At 36.3% G+C, this 16,118-nt stretch overlaps 1 protein-coding gene across 3 annotated transcripts in view; it reads right to left on the bottom strand.

The window, feature by feature from the left end:
• KANSL1 (KAT8 regulatory NSL complex subunit 1) overlaps nt 1–16,118 on the bottom strand; it is a 129,893-nt gene that overhangs the window by 77,458 nt on the left and 36,317 nt on the right. For all 3 annotated transcript variants that reach the window (XM_012726492.1, XM_012726491.1, XM_004684053.2), the window contains one exon: nt 8,859–10,227. In XM_012726492.1, the coding sequence (XP_012581946.1) occupies nt 8,859–10,144 (1,286 nt within the window). In that variant the 5' untranslated portion in view covers nt 10,145–10,227. The remainder of the gene's footprint in view (nt 1–8,858; nt 10,228–16,118) is intronic.

The raw sequence follows: 16,118 nt of genomic DNA, 5'->3' as shown, positions 1-16,118 counted from the left end.
CCCCCCCCCCAGCTTTCTTCTCTTTAAAAGGAGGTGTTGTAAATCACATATCCTTATGAAACTTACTGGAAAACTAATGTACTCTTTTCAAACCTAATATTTCAGAATATTATTGGAGCCAAAAATTGAGCCATTCTTTGCAGATTATTCAAAGTATTCAAGTAAAACATATATTCGTAGTTATTTAAGTTAGTCAAGTGTGCCACTTAATTTCAGAGAAATATTTTAAGACAGTTCTTCATAAAAACTGAGACAACTTGATACTAGCCCTTTTTTCTTATTGGACCAAAATACTTTTAACAGAAAATGCTACTGATTAGGCACAGTGTTTGAAATGTTACTATTAATCTTTTATATATAGGAATTTTCAGTAAATTGTTGTGTTTACTTCCAAACACTTAAATATATACTTTGAGTAATGATCACAATTATATAAAAATACATGAATGTTTTTGGATGTTATGTTGGACAGAAAATTTAAATCCTACTATTCACATTGATATTTTAATCTGTATTTTTCTTCTGGAACATTATTAGTAAATTTTGAGTCTATAGAACTGTTGACCCAGTCATACATGTACATAGCTTGGCCTCTGAGTTAATTAAATATGAGTTAATAATATATTATAAGGAAATTATTGTCCTTATTACAGTTATTAGGTAGTTACTCAAATTATAGCTTCAAAGGAATGCAAAGCATGGAAAACTCAGGATTAAATTATGCATTTGAACCTTAGGCCAGCTTTTACTGTAGAGACAGTTTTCTGCTAAGAGAGAAATTGTATGTCATTGAAATTAAATGCTTTTCTGGGGATGGAAGGTTCCAGTTTTTAATGAAATTACTGAGTGTGGTGTAGTGAAATGATTAAAATCTGTATTCCGGGAATGTGGCAGGGAAAAAAAATCAATAAGTGCTAGCACTGCTTTGCTGCTCAATGTGAATCCTGAGAATGAAATAAACTACTACAAAAATAATAATTAAAAACATATCAGCACATTAATTTATTTAGCATCAGTCTCCTGAGACATCATCTTCACTAATTTTTAGCATACATTTTACTATGTAATGAGCAGTCTTCTTTTCAGATATCCCTATTAGACAGGCAGTATTTCTGCCCTTCCCCCAGTGCTCCTGCATTGCAATCATTGTACTTGCACTTATTATGTTACAAATGACCGAGGTAAGGCTGACATTCTCAGTGCATGCAAAAAGACCTAGTCTGCCAAGCTTTTTTTTTTTTCCTAATGAAGCAGCTTTGTGAAATCTCCCCATGTGTTAATACTAATGAAGATCCTCCAGCACAATTAAAATCACAGCCAGTGGCTGAAGAGGAAACATAAAACAATAGTGTCTTTTAAGATACATTCATCCATACATGTGGATATATACAAAATATACATATATGGTCAAATTATTCCCCTATAGCTTGCTTTTCATCTTAACAAATTATGCAGTTTTCACTTATATGGACGTTGAGACTTACATTGTGTTTCATGGAGGGTAAAAATAAATCTTTAAAAATAATATATATATATATATATATATCCAGCTACTTCCTAGGTGCTATGTTTGCCACAAGAAAAGGCCCCACCCACCGTCTACAAAAGAAATGGGGAACAGGGTAATAACGCAAGCTGAAGGGTGTATTTGGTTGAAATAAAGACCACTTCCCTCTATCACCAAATTACTTAATACTACTATAAAGTCTCTTTAATTAAATCCCACGTAGTTGTTACATGATGTGTGATAAAGCTCTTCTCATCAAATCTCAAAGATAAATGATTGTTTCCACTAATACAGAATTTTTGCCCAGGTTGTGGGTAAACAAGCCAGCTTATTCATTTCTGATTAGCTGGCAAATTACTTAAATTTTTGTTCTTCAGTCTATAAAACTAAGATAATAACATCTAAACTTCACTGTACTGCCATAAGGACTGAATGTGTTAAATGTGTGTAAAACACTGGTAACACTGTCTAGATAAAAAATTAAGTGTAAATTATTCCCCCCCCATCAATTATCTTATCTCCTTTCTGACAAGGTAAGGTTGATATAAATTAACATTTCCTAGCTCAACCAAATTAGTTCAGTCAAAATTCCCAAGGGGTTCTGTGATCTCCCAGGTTTCACACTAGTTTAGTCCCAAACGTCCTATGCTGTCTATCTCCTTCAGTTTCTACTATTCCCTGGATGCATCTCTCAAGTTACCAGAAGAAAGAGTGGGAACAGGAATGAAGGATGAGCAAGAAAATGGTCATTACACATATTCAACCATCCCCTTGTTTATAATATCCATTATACTATGGCAAAACTAAAACAATTTATAAGAAAATGATTCAAAATGGAATATAACTCTTTTCTGTCATTCTTCAATCACCATATTCCCATTACCCCAAAATAATTTTCTCCAAATTCTCTTACCTGAGTTCTAAATATAATCTATATATAGTCACTACAATGTTTCTAAAGGTTGCCAGAGCAATCCATAACATTAATAAAGTTAACAGCTTTACAAGTCTATTCTATTTGAGAAACAGTCTATCAGACTAGGACAGATTTCAAAGTAATTTTGTTTACCACTTTGGTGCAAAAATCTAAAAAAAAATCATACAAGTGAAAACCAAACAGGTTAAGGTTACCACAGTCTTAATGGGTTTAACTGTATTTTTAAAAAGAAACCCACCCCCCCGCCAGTGTGAAGAGTGGAGGCGATTTATTTAAATTTAAAGCTCTCTTAACATTGAATATATGAACACAATTTTCCTAGGTACATGATGAAAACAGGAAAAGATAATGAAGTGGTAGACATGAAAGGAGATGACCTTAGGCAAGACTTTCTAAGTCAAATAATCCAGTCCACTTTGGTCTTTGTGTAGAGAGGGTGGAGAAACTAAATACCATCATTTGAAACAGAATACACCCCCAAGCTTTTTCTTTTCTACTGAAACAACTGTTTTATCATACTGATGAAATCTAGTATCATGCTCTTACACCTAAGTATACACAAACAGCAAAAATGTTTAAGTGAAAAATTAGTGAATGCTCATCATGTTCAATAACCTTTCCCCAACAGATCCTTATCCATGTTGACATACCATCCAATCTAGTTACTCCAGCCAAAATCTAGGAATAACCATTGTCCCTCCCTCTAAGCACCCACTAGCTGTATCCAGTAAGAGTAAGCCACAAGTCCTAAACACCCTACCACCAACTCTTTCCCTTTTCCCTGGCGAAAGTTGAGTCCACCATTCTCTTTTTCCTGGCTTACAGTTATCAGTCTAACTACTGGTCTCCAAAAGTTCCCAACAACCCTACTCTTCACACAATAAAAAAGGCCTTTAAGCAGCCCAATGATGTGTAAACATCAATGATGTCACCTTGTTTCTAGTCACCGTCTCTGGTCTCATTACTCACCACTTTCTTCTTACATGTTGCTCAATTCTTTAAGGTCTCAAAAGCACCCCGTTCCACCATTCCAAATGCCTTAACATACATTTCCCTTCTTCACCACCAATTCCTTCTTTATTCAGTACTCAGCTTACATTCCTTCTTCAAGATACTTGCTTTGACATCCCTGCCCAACTTCAATTAGACATTCCCATATGAAAATGCATAGCACCCTGAATTTCATTTGTGAAACTATAACCACTCTGTGATTTACTTGCTCAAATGATTAATCTTTTTTCCTTTTAAATATTTATTTTATGCATATAAATATAAGAACTGCGGTGTAGGCCAGAAGTGCAGAGAGGTGAAAGGATTCACTCCAGAAACAGAGTAGGGAGCAGAAGAGGCAGATCTACTAAAAACACTACTGAGGGGAGCAGCGGGTGAGACAGGAGAGGTCTTCTGTGCCATGTGCCTTAGTTGCCAGTTTGGGGATCCAACCCATGCTGCAGTCACTGGGGATAGCTTGACAGTGCTGTGTCTTTAACCCCTGCACCACCTGGGAGGCCCTGATTAATCTCTTTCTAATCAAGATTTTCCTTGAGTCAGGACAGAGATCAGGTTGTATCATTTTTACCGCTATATTCTTAAACACTTAATAACTTCATTGTGAGGTAGGTAATGCAATATATCTGACAAATGCGTTAAACAATTCCAAAGACTCCAATTTAAGGCTCTGATCTCTCTGTTTGGATCAACTCTGCTTTCTCTGTTTCTAGAGGATTATCGGGAAGTTCATTTCCTGACTTGTTAACATCTACTGGAATTTGTAAAAGCTGTAATACAGAAACCTTCAATTTTAATACACTGGTAAGGAACTGGGGCATCGTGAACTATTAGGGTTATTTTGCAACTATATTCTTAGTCACCAATACTTGAAACTTCAACTCTCCTTAACTACTCCTATACACCTACTGTTAAGTTCCATTAAATGTACTTCTGCATCTTTGTGATTTTTTTACCTTTTCACACTATATTTGCCATGCTTATTTATATTACTAGGTCTCTAAAATATCCCCATCTTAATCTACAACAGCCACATGCCATTCTACTATGCTGTGCAGTCTACCTATACTGACCTATCTCTAATATACCAAAAAGAAGTATCAAAATCCCAATCATTCTCTAAGTCACTTCTAATTTTCTTTCTAACACTCAGCTGTGATATCTTATTTCACCACTTCTATCACCTAGTGTTTGCCTTCTACTATTTTGTGCCAGGCACTGTTCACCCTTGTCTTGCCATGTCTCCATTCCACATCAAAACCATAAGCTTCTTGGGGGTATTCACGTGTGGCATCACTTGTGTCTTAAACATTTATGCAGTTATAAAACAAAAACATAAGCACTTATTAAGTACTGATCAATACTATCAGAACAGTACTTCCACAATCACTACAGAAAGTGAAAACAGCAGCCACAAAAGCAACATAAGACACTTGTAGCCACTGCATCTGCCACATTCCTAACTTCCTCCTTCAGGATCACACCAAGAATAATTCTCAATATCTGTACTTTCTTCTCAGGGGGAAAAGGCAGGGGGCAGGGGAGAAAATGCAGAAGTTCCTATTTCTGCCACTGGATGTCATATGCATGCCAATAACAACAAAAAACACACAATCAAGGGCCCACTGAGTTAGAACTGTTCAACGAAATTTACTCAGCTCTGAAGTAACTTTTATTAAAACCACAATGGGATTATTCCCACATACATAGTACACAAAATAAGAAATGCAAAAATAACCTTATGCATTTATTAATAATCCCAAGAAAGTGAAATTCCCTAAAAGTCACTACAATTAAGACCACCCAAAATTCAACTTCCTCATTACCATTAAGTGAGCGCCTACTGTATTTTTACTTAACCAGGATGTGAAACAGACTTCAGAAATGTACCAGTCAAGATAGGCTAGCACAAGTTAAACCAAAAAATAATAACAACATAAAAATAAAACAAGGACATTGAAAAAGCAAGATCAGAATAAGGTTTTTTAAAAGGTCCAACAATAAGACCTAAAAGCTGAGTTCTCAAAATTCCAAAGTCAACAGGAAAATAGGAACCTAGTGAACACCACAAATGATAGTGTCTGGGTAATAAAAACAGACTAAAAGCTTGGGGAAAGAGACATACATTCATTCTTGCTTGTGTCATTTGCTCCCTCAGGTCCTTGGTTAAGGTAGCAGTGGGGATATAATATAAAGATTAACATCCTCAATTTTCCAGTATTTAAAATGAAACATTTCATGGGACTATTTTTATACTGACCCTCAAGATAAGAATATACTAACAGTTCAGGGAGGAAAAAGGTGGGAGTGGGAGAGATCTACATAACATGGTAAAGGTATCCAGAATGCTGATGTAAGAATACAGTGCTATCTGGAAAGCACCTTCTATGTATGTTTACAACTACAAAACCAAATAAAAGTAAACCAAAAAAATTAGCGAAATGAAGTACAGATCTGGGAAAACTCTTTAGGTGGATAAAGGGAAGAAATATACAGAAAAATTAAAAGAAAGAAAAAGGAACACACTAGCACACAATCAACTATACATATTAAGGTAAGCACTTTCATTTTTCACTACTAAATTTAAAAATAAGCAAGCATTATGACATACTGAAACAGTTTCTTGCTAGTTCCTGATCAAGGAGATGACACTTAAATCCCTATTCCACCCACAGTAATGTTACTAAACAATGATATAGGTCAAACCCAATATAAAGCAAAAATTTCAAAGCAGTTAGTTACATGCACCAAGACAGGAAACTATATAAAACAGTTTAGGAAGATTTTCCCAAAAGTCTGAAACAAAAAGTTATAACAGTTTTAACCTAAACATAAAATTAAGCTAAAAAACTAAACAAAGAACTCTAACATGTCTTATGTAGAATGCATGAATTATAAAGTATTAATAAACATACCAAAAATTAAGCAAAAATTAAGTCTGGGCAATTTCAACTAGATATAAATAAGTAGTTTCTGCTACTTCTAGCATATGCCTAAAATTTACAACAAATCATTGTTTTTCCTCTTGGAGTTGGGAGGGGGGAAATCACACATTGAGTTCTTGGTGACGAGCTTAGAATTTTCAGAGCCATTCACTTGAAATTTAAGCAACATCATTTAAAAACAATTCCAAGTCTCCTAACTAAAGATTTTAATCATGGTTATCAAGACTAAATCTGGTAACTTTAAGTCAAGCATAAATACTCCAACAAGACATGAAATATTAGGCATGCTATAAGACGGTAGGGCTGCAGGAGTTAAAATTCACCAAATTGGGTCAACCCTGGAAAAGTTAATTTTTAATTGTAGGACTCAAGAAATGTGGTTTTAAGATTTGGAAGGGAATCACAAGAAAAGCTTTTCATCAAATCAAAAAACTTTCCCTTTTCTTTCTCTTCTAAGCAAACCCACGCCTCCACACTCACATTGTATAGCCAATTGCTAAAAACCTTTAAAATACTCTGAAGGTCAACAAACATAGGATGAAATACCAGCCCTAGGAGTCAGTCTGGTGACCTTGCTCAACAAAAACTTTTAAGTCAGTATGCTTTACTGGTATTTTTAACTTAAATTATATATAATGTGTAAAAGGCATATTTACTACAGTACTTGAGTACCCAATTTTTCCTAACTTGATCTGATGGGTTGGAAATTCAACTTTTAGTTAACTTAATTCTATGATAATTCAACTGATCTGGAAGTTTACTAATATGATCCCTTGTCATTATACCTCACACCTGTCCAATCAACAAGCCATGTGGGACAAGAAAGCCCAGAACTAACAGTGTAAATGAATAAGCTAACAGGTCTTTTCAAGTCACTAGATTATTAGGATGGAATAAGAAAAATTCTCCCTGACAGTATTTTGATATTACTTACCTACAACATTACCAAACTTAGAAATGTTTTTAGTATAATACATCCTGAAAACAGTAGGCTTATGGTTTCTAGATTTTCCCCTCAATTACACAAAATAAGTACATTAAATTTAAAATGTTTCAACTACATTGTTTCATGAAGTTACTCTTAAGCACAAAATATTTAACATTAGCCAAAACTTTTTAAAGTACTATTTAAAGCAAAATCACAGGGAATATCACAAATACTGACAAGGTGATTTAAGCTACCAATGTAATTTAAGAGAAAGATAATTGTTACTCCAACAGCAAGCCTCTGAAATATACCTGCTTTAGATCTGAATATAGAAGGGGACTCAGGTACAGCTGCTAACAAACAGTAATGGAACTAGATCTAGAAGGAAGAAATGCAGCAAAAAAATCCAGTTCCCACCCCTCAAAATAGAAGGATAAACCAAAATTTCATATTCAGACATAGCATTATTACTTGTGGACAATATAGACAAAATTCAAGAAAAAAAATTGACTTATGCTTAGAAGCATTGCTACCTCAATAATGTAGCCAGTGAAAATCTTAAGCCCCCTTTCACTGCAGAAAAGGGAAACCCAATTCTGCTAAGGCATCCATTTTTTTTCAGCCTTCTCTAGTAATCCAACCTTTACAACATCCTTACCCAAAGAGAAAATGAAAGAGGACCTACTAGTCAACTCTCTGGTCCTTTTTTTCAAAGCTGTCATGGTTCCTTTTCTCACAAATCTTAACGATTTTAAGTAGATTTATGACTGATTTACATTAAAGGAGACACACTTTACTTCCTTGTTTATCCCTGGGGACACTAAAGCAGGGTTATGAGGCAAGATCGTGATGAAAAAAAAAAAAAAAATTTTTAAAACATCACGATGAAGCAACTCTGGCTACAGGAGCACCACCCACGAAGGGCTTACCGTATAGTTTTCATCAAACCATAAAATTCGGAAAAAACAGTATTTATCACAAGTATGTCAACACAATTTAAACAAGAGAAATACCATCTTTTTTAAAATGGACTCTCAGGAAAAGAATAAAGCCATGGATGCGGAGTGTGCTTGGAGGCAACCTACAAAGCACTCTGAAGCATTTTCTCGTTATTAGTGTCTTTAAAATCCAAGACTATCTCAAGTGCTACAATTGAAGACTGGGTACATTCTCTGCTAAAAAATCTCAAAAGCAACTACAAATTCCAACAAAATTTACTTTGTCCCCACTTACTAGAAACAACAAAATCTAAAACCATATTAAAAATATCCTATGTACAACTTCAAAAGGTAACTATACAATCTAAAATGTTTCAAACCTAGAATGCCTTCTAGATTTTTCTTAATAAAATTTCAATGGGAAACTAGGAGTTTTAGCCTATAGCAACACAACATACCAGAAATACCTCACTTCTTATTAGCAGTACTATGTACCCACCTACCTAAAATTAGGAAAGTAAAGGAAACTCAGACACCTATTTACGAAGAATAACATTCCTTGGAAATGACATTTTTATGCGTGGGTTCTACTCACAGGGGTACATGGCGCTGCTCAGGGTCAGCTCTGGTCAGTTCTTCCTCCTCAATATCAGACTCTCCTCCAGAGCTACTGTCAGTGACATCTGAATCAAATGCTTGTTCACTGCACCTCAAGTTGGCTATACCACTAGCAGTAAATCTCTCCAATTCTTCTGAAATTGAATCACTTTTCAAGAAGTTGCTAAGTCCCTCTGAAGTGGTGGTTTCACTGGCAGCTTTTCTCAATGCAGCTTCAGCCTTTCGAGTCAGCATCAACTGGCTCCGGGGCCTCAAAGATTCCAAGTTTGGCAGTTTGCTCAAAGTCTTCTCCAAAAATCCACCCAGCTGATGCTGTATATGCCTCTCCACCTGCTTGGCTTGCACAACCTGTAACCGCTTCTGTAACCTTCGGGCGCGGCTCTCAATATCAGCCTGCCGCCTCAGTAAAGCTGTTATTCTGGTGTCAGAATCTAAAGCACTGAAAAGAATGGAAGACAGGGGAGGCTTTTTACCCTCTAACTTGAGACCTCCCGAGTTAGAACTGGAGTCCGTGCCAGGTGATAACCTACTGCTTCCTTGAAGTGCCGGCTGTTCCATGGAATTTACAGATTTGTTTGCAGTGCTATTATTGCTAAATATAGTTGTGTGTTCTACATCAAGGCTTCTATGTGGAAGAGTGCAATTGGTCATACCCCCCTTTAAGTCCCCAGATTCTGATGCCACCACATCACCCCCCTGAACAGAAGATGAAGTGAGAGCTCGTTTTCCCCCATTGAGGGAACTGGAATTGTCATGATCAGAATGTGTTGAACTTTTAGTCAATTTCTTAGCTAACCCATTTACAGGTGCTTGTGGCAGAGCTGTCTGACCACTTGTATTCATGGTTCTAAGATTTTCTAAGGAAAACTCCAAAACTGGCTGTCTCCCCAACAGCTCAGCTCGGAGTTCATAGGACTGAGATAAGAGAGGGTGAGATTTAAGGACTGTCTGCTTGCTGAAGACACCTTGCAATTTCAATGACTCCTTTGAGGAAACAGATGTTACATCAGAGCAGAGATAAGATGCCACCAGTGGTTGCAGCTTTCCCAAGTCTTCCTTGGTAGGATTATTTCGGAAGTCTAGGCTGGGATCCTCTGCAGCAATGGCTTTCCTTTTGGTTCCGTTGGCAGCAATAAGAATGTTGGCGTTGCCGTTATTTTCGGCACTGCCAGGGGACAAAGTGGAGGACGGGGGAGCCAGTTTGAACCGGATGTGGTGTGCTTCAGCTGCTGCGTCAGTGAGAGCGGGCGCCATCGCAGCCATTCAGCACAGAGAGACAGGAAGTCCAGCCTCTCCCAGTGCCGAGGCCAGCTCCACCGCCCCTTGCTGCCTCCCCAGAGAACAGACTAGAAGAGAAAGAAGAAAAGGAAGTTAGAACTACAAGCACATTAGAAAACAACACACATGTTTTCAATACAAACACTACTTGAGGCTGCAATCCAAACTGCCTTCACAGCAAAAAAAACTGTCAAACCATTCTGAGGTCTATCTTTCAAGTAGGGTAAATGGGATGGTGGGTATAGGGGAGCAGAAGAGAAAGAACTGCAGCCTTCTTTTTCGTCAGTATTACCAGATTAAAAGTAGCCCAAGCAGAAGTTCCCATTCTGAGAAAATCCCAGATTGCTAAAGTTCAACAATTTGCATAAAAAAACTGTACAAACTTCTTAAAATTTGAATTTAAAGCAAACTTCAAAACACCTAGCAATCAAACAGAAAATAATTATGAAGGAACTTCCCATCCTCACCAACAAGTTTACATGCTAAATAAATGTCATAAATTTGTGCGTTTTTCTGGCCAAGGAGTGCAGTCTTGATTAGCTTTCTCACTTCTTAAGTACAGATTGTACTACAAACTTAATTGAATCACAGCTGCTAATACCAGTTTGCTTCAGCATTTTTTTCCTTTTCTTTTCCTGTCCTTAAGTGCAGATTACCTCTCAAATTATTGCTCAATGGGTCTTTCCCTTTACCCCAAAACTTCTTCAAAGAACAGTATAAATAGCTGCCCCTGCACTCTGCTCTTCTATAATCTGGCTTGTTTTCATAGTACTCTAGGGCAAAGGTCACCAGTAATCTCATTATCAAATGCAATGGTCAGGTCTGTTTCCAGCCTATTTGATTTTCTCTGAAACATGTAGGTAATGCTTACCACCCATTCTTCTTGAAGTGCTGCGTTTCTTGATACCAAGGTCCCCTCCTGCTCTCAACTCACTTTCCTGGGAACAACCACTAGGAGAGTGAGATCTCTTAAAGCTCAGAAAAACTTTTGCTGAACTACAATACTCAACATTTCTATCTCTGCCTTCCTCAAACACCCTGAAATTCAAAATTCACTTTCACCTTCCAACACGCTTACTACTCTCACCTACATCCATTATCTCAGGTAATGGCATTTGCTTTCATTTAGTAACCCAAGCTAAAAACCTCAACCTCAATCATTTGCCTCTTCATCAACCACTCTGATTTATCTGGTCTATGAGTAAAATGAAATCTATATAAAGAACTAATAAAAGCTAGCGGTTTCTCAAAGTGTGATTTGTAAACTTCTGGGTATCTCAAAGATATTTTGAGGGTCCACAGATCAAAGCTATTTTCATGGTAATATTACAACACTGTTTCCTCTTTTTTGCAGTGATGACAATGGCAATGAGGGTGCAAAACAAAGAATGAGCAAAAGCGCTGGTATCTCAATGCACAAATCAAGACACAGATACCAAAATATTTAATAGTCTTTGATCACTGCATTCTCAACTCACTTACAGTTTGAAATAAGTCAGCTGCATTGACAATATCCTTGATAAAATAGTAAAAATTATTAACATCACTACATCTCAACTCTTGAAACATATTCTGTGTGATGAAATGCAAAGATCATATACAGCACTCCTGTGCAGAAAAGTACATGTACAGCTGAGTTGCAAGCTGCAACTTTTTTGGTCCATGAAACACTATTTTCACTTGCCAGAATGACTTTAAAAAGCTCTGGTTATTCAGACGTAAGTAGTTAATAGAAATTTCCTTAAGAATGAACAATGTGAACCTGTGACTTCAACAAAAACCACTTTTATTACCAATGATAAAGAGTTTTCAAGCAAAAATATTTTGAAAACTCTTATCCACTACCAGGAATCCCAACATTTTCTCATACTTTAAAAAGTCACTTCTGATAAAGTAGAGTTAATGATGGTAAAACGAATGTGCATTTTTGATAGCATGTAACTGTGAAATGTGTCAGCACTCAGAAGTACTGCAGAACTCAGTGAAGAACCTAACGCCAACCCACGCCAGGATATCATGCATGGGCAAAATGCCAGTCCACGTGAGAGTAAGTGAATTTTAATGGAACACAATATGAAAAGTTCACTGACATGATTTTAGACTCCACATAAAGCTAACTTTTATGAATCGACCTGTCAAGTTTGGGGGTTGTATCAATACTTATTTGAAAAGGCCATTAAACACTAAACCACTCTTTTCCAAGTACATAACTGAGCAAGGCCAAATTTTCTTTAATATTCTTCAACTAAAACAACATAGAAGCAAAAGCAACTATGAGAACCCAGCCATGGTCTATTGGACCACACATCAGAAAAATTAGGAAACTAAAAACAATGTCATTCACTAAAATTTTCTGTTTTGGCAAGAAGTTGTTTTTCATAATATGCAAAGGGTTTGTTGTTTTACAGGATAATAAATAATTATTTTTGTAATTTGTCAAGCTTTCTAACACATTTGCTATTGATAACAGTGATATGTGACAATTTCTAAAAGTGAAAAGGGATCATGAAACCAAAAAGTTAGTGAATCACTAAATAAAAGCAATATCCCCTCCTCACTCTCAAAAAAATAGTGGGCAATTTTCAATTTGGCCAAATACTTTTATCTTTAGACAATATATAGAAGGCACTAAGACTCTGTACAGTACAATTCAAATAATTAACATCAAATATTTAATTAAATGATTGAGAATTCACCTACAGAAACACCAATGCTTATAGAGTCTATCTGTCTATTGCTCTATACAACTGTTTAGTCCATTCTAAGGTCGTATTTTAAAGAACTTCCTATGAAAAAACTAGGGCTGAGAGTTCCATCTTTAAGGACTTTCTAGTATGTGGCATTCTGTGTGACACAAATTGCTCTATATCCACTTTTCCTGTATCTGATTATAAATTTAACAGTAACTCCTAGTATAAGCAGTATAAACTGGCAGTACAAAGAGATAAACTATCAGTGCAAGATGATTAATGTAACATGTGAGCAGAGTAGTTGCAGTCCACTACCCAAGTCTCAGCAGTGGCAGGAAACAGCATCCCCTGGAGACTCAGGCAAGGACACAGATGTTGCACAGCTTACACAAAACTTAAGAGGCTCATCCTACACACATAAGGAGGGTCACACACACCTCAGAGAGTATTTAAGTAGTCATTTTAGAATTGCTTAATTCTAAATTCTCTGATTCAAACCCAGTCTCTTTCAAGATTTCTCTGACCCTCTGAGATAGTGTATCTGTGAACTTAGCGTTAGTCACAAATACCTCCAAAGGCAACAGTTTATTTTGTTTACATACTCTCCTAAATTTCAATATCGCCATAGTATACACTGTACTACAAAGAGTAGTTACTAAAGCAACCATTTAAAGGAAGGAAGGAGGGAAATGAGATGAGGGAGAAAAAGACTTCTTCAGAAGGAATATCCCTTCCTAAGGTCTAAATCTTTGATTCTTCAAAAAAGATTGAAATCAATACCTGTCTCCCTTAAATGATTTGAAATGTTATGCAGAGATTCAGTATTATTCTTGGTAAGGGCTAGAAGTCCAGGTTCACATCCTGACTCTGCCCCCATTTATTTAACTATTCTGTTCCTTTGATTTCTTCATTGGCACATAAGAGCCTATCCCTCACAAAACTATTGTGATGATTAAATAAAATGCTTGCAACTACTTAAACACCATTGATAACATTACTATAATCTATATACAAACAAAGAGGGCAAATGTAAAAGGAATAAATATCTGAAAAACTTCTTAATGAATAGGAAAAATGTAAAGCAAATTCTCCAAAACATCACTGTACCTGAGGACTCTTGTAGACAGAAAAAAAACACCAAAATCACTGGACACTACAAGCTTCATTAGCACTAAATAGTAGCTCACATTGCCATAAACTACAGTGTGGGGCTTAAGAATTATTCTTTTTAAAAGTTGCCTATGTGTTCAGATTTGTTTTTAGTATCTCATTAATTGCTTGTAACAGAAAACAAGTCAAATGTTGAGGAAATCATGAAATTATGACATTTTCATAAAGTGGAATACTATGTAACCTTAAAAAGATGCAGAGCTGTAACCACAGAAAAAGTGTTTGTTTCACTGTAAACTAAGAAAAAAGATATTAAAAAACAAAACAAATACTGTGACCTCATTTTTATTTTCAAAAGTAGGTGAGCCCTTGCTGGTGGCGCAATAGGTTAAGTCTCAGCACTCTGACACTATAAGCAGCCACTGCAGCAGAGTTCAATCCCAGGCCAAGGTCATGTGACCCACGTAGCACAGCAGACCTCTCTGGTGTTGCCTGTTGCTCCCCTCAGCAATGTATTTTAGCAGATCTGTCTGTTCTGCTTCCCACTGTCTCTGGTGAATTCTCTCACCACCCTTCCCACGCACCCCCCTTGCACTCCTGGCCTACACCCCAACTCTTATATGCATAAACAAATAAATCTTTTTTTAAAATAAAAGGTAGCATTTTGCTGGGGTGGAGTGGGGAATGGAATCAAAAACAGGGGGGTGGGGAGGGAAGTGCACGGGATAATGGTGATAGCACACGGGTGACTTGGTGATGGGAAACCTGCGGGGATTACAATTGAGATGGAAAACAAAATGTACAAAATGATGCAAAAATAAACCGTTGTAAAATAAAAAAAAATAATAAAATAAATAAAATAAAAGGTAGGTAATGAGATTCTTTTGTTTTCTGGCTTATGTAATGTCACCAAGGTACACATGTATTACTTGTATAATGAAATGGACAGAAACCAAAAAATACTGCAACTCTGAAGAGCCAAGAAATCTGAGTAAGGCAAGTGTCACATAACTTCTTTAAAATGTAACATACTGAGCGAAAGATTGATTAGAACAATGATTCCCATCCTACTTACAACAAATCCTTCATGCTTCGACTGTTAAGCAATTTTACAAAAACATCAGAAGAGCTTATAACAAAAAAAAAAAATCACCTTTCTCAAAAAAAATATAAAGCCTCAAAAGCTATAATTAACTTAATCCTCATCACAAAGTAGGCAGATTTCAGGATAGGATTTTAATTTTTCAATTTACTGATGGAACAGATAACATTATTACATTCAGAATAGAAATCTAAAAAATCCCAATTTTTAGCTCATCTAAGAAATCACAATCTGACAAATACAGATGGATCTAACATTCCTGCTGTCACTGACATATATTAAGATTTTAGGTGAAAGAAGACTTTGCAGTAAATTTGCAGACAAGAGAACAGGGCCATCTAATCAAGATCCTTTAGAAAACTATAAAAGGCTGGGCTAGGTAAATAATGGATTCCCTCCCAATTCCAAGGAAAACATTTTTGGGACTGGGAGATTCACAATGCATTTCATCATACTGAATACTGAACTGTCTGCCTTTGTCAAATTTATTTAAGAAACTCCCCACCCATTATACCTATTAATATAATGCAGAATACTGCACTGAGGGATAAAAGTTGGAATAAAGTTCAAATATGTAACTTCTAGGGTCTCTTCCTCTTCCTGTGTTTAGATTTCATTATTCTAAATTGCAAAATAGATTCACAAATTTACACCTACACAAGTAGCTCTTGGGAGGAATAAAATACAACACCAGGGCAGAGTTTTTTCTCAACCTCAGAACTACAAACATCTTGAACTGGGCAATTTTTTGTTAGGAGTCGTCATGGTACTTACAAGGGAAGGGCCTCTACCACTGAGCATAGTAGGATGTTTGCAGCAGCATCCCTGGCCTCCGCCCACTAGATGCCAGTAGCATTCTACTATAAATTATGGCAACTAAAACTGCTTCCAAATGTGTGAAATGTCCCCTAGGGGGCAAAAATCACACCTTCCAACTGAGAACCACTATTGAGCATGAGAGATGAGAAAGATTCTTTCCAGAAAGTAAAACATACATACTGCATACCTACAAACTCTCCAGAAAGTAAAACATACATACTGCATACCTACAAACTCT

Source organism: Condylura cristata, unplaced genomic scaffold (genome assembly GCF_000260355.1).
Source record: "Condylura cristata isolate star-nosed mole 26May11 unplaced genomic scaffold, ConCri1.0 scaffold00017, whole genome shotgun sequence".
In the NCBI taxonomy this organism is placed as follows: domain Eukaryota; kingdom Metazoa; phylum Chordata; class Mammalia; order Eulipotyphla; family Talpidae; genus Condylura; species Condylura cristata.
The sequence above is the reverse complement of the archived record's forward strand: the minus strand, read 5'-3'. Positions and strand labels throughout refer to the sequence as shown.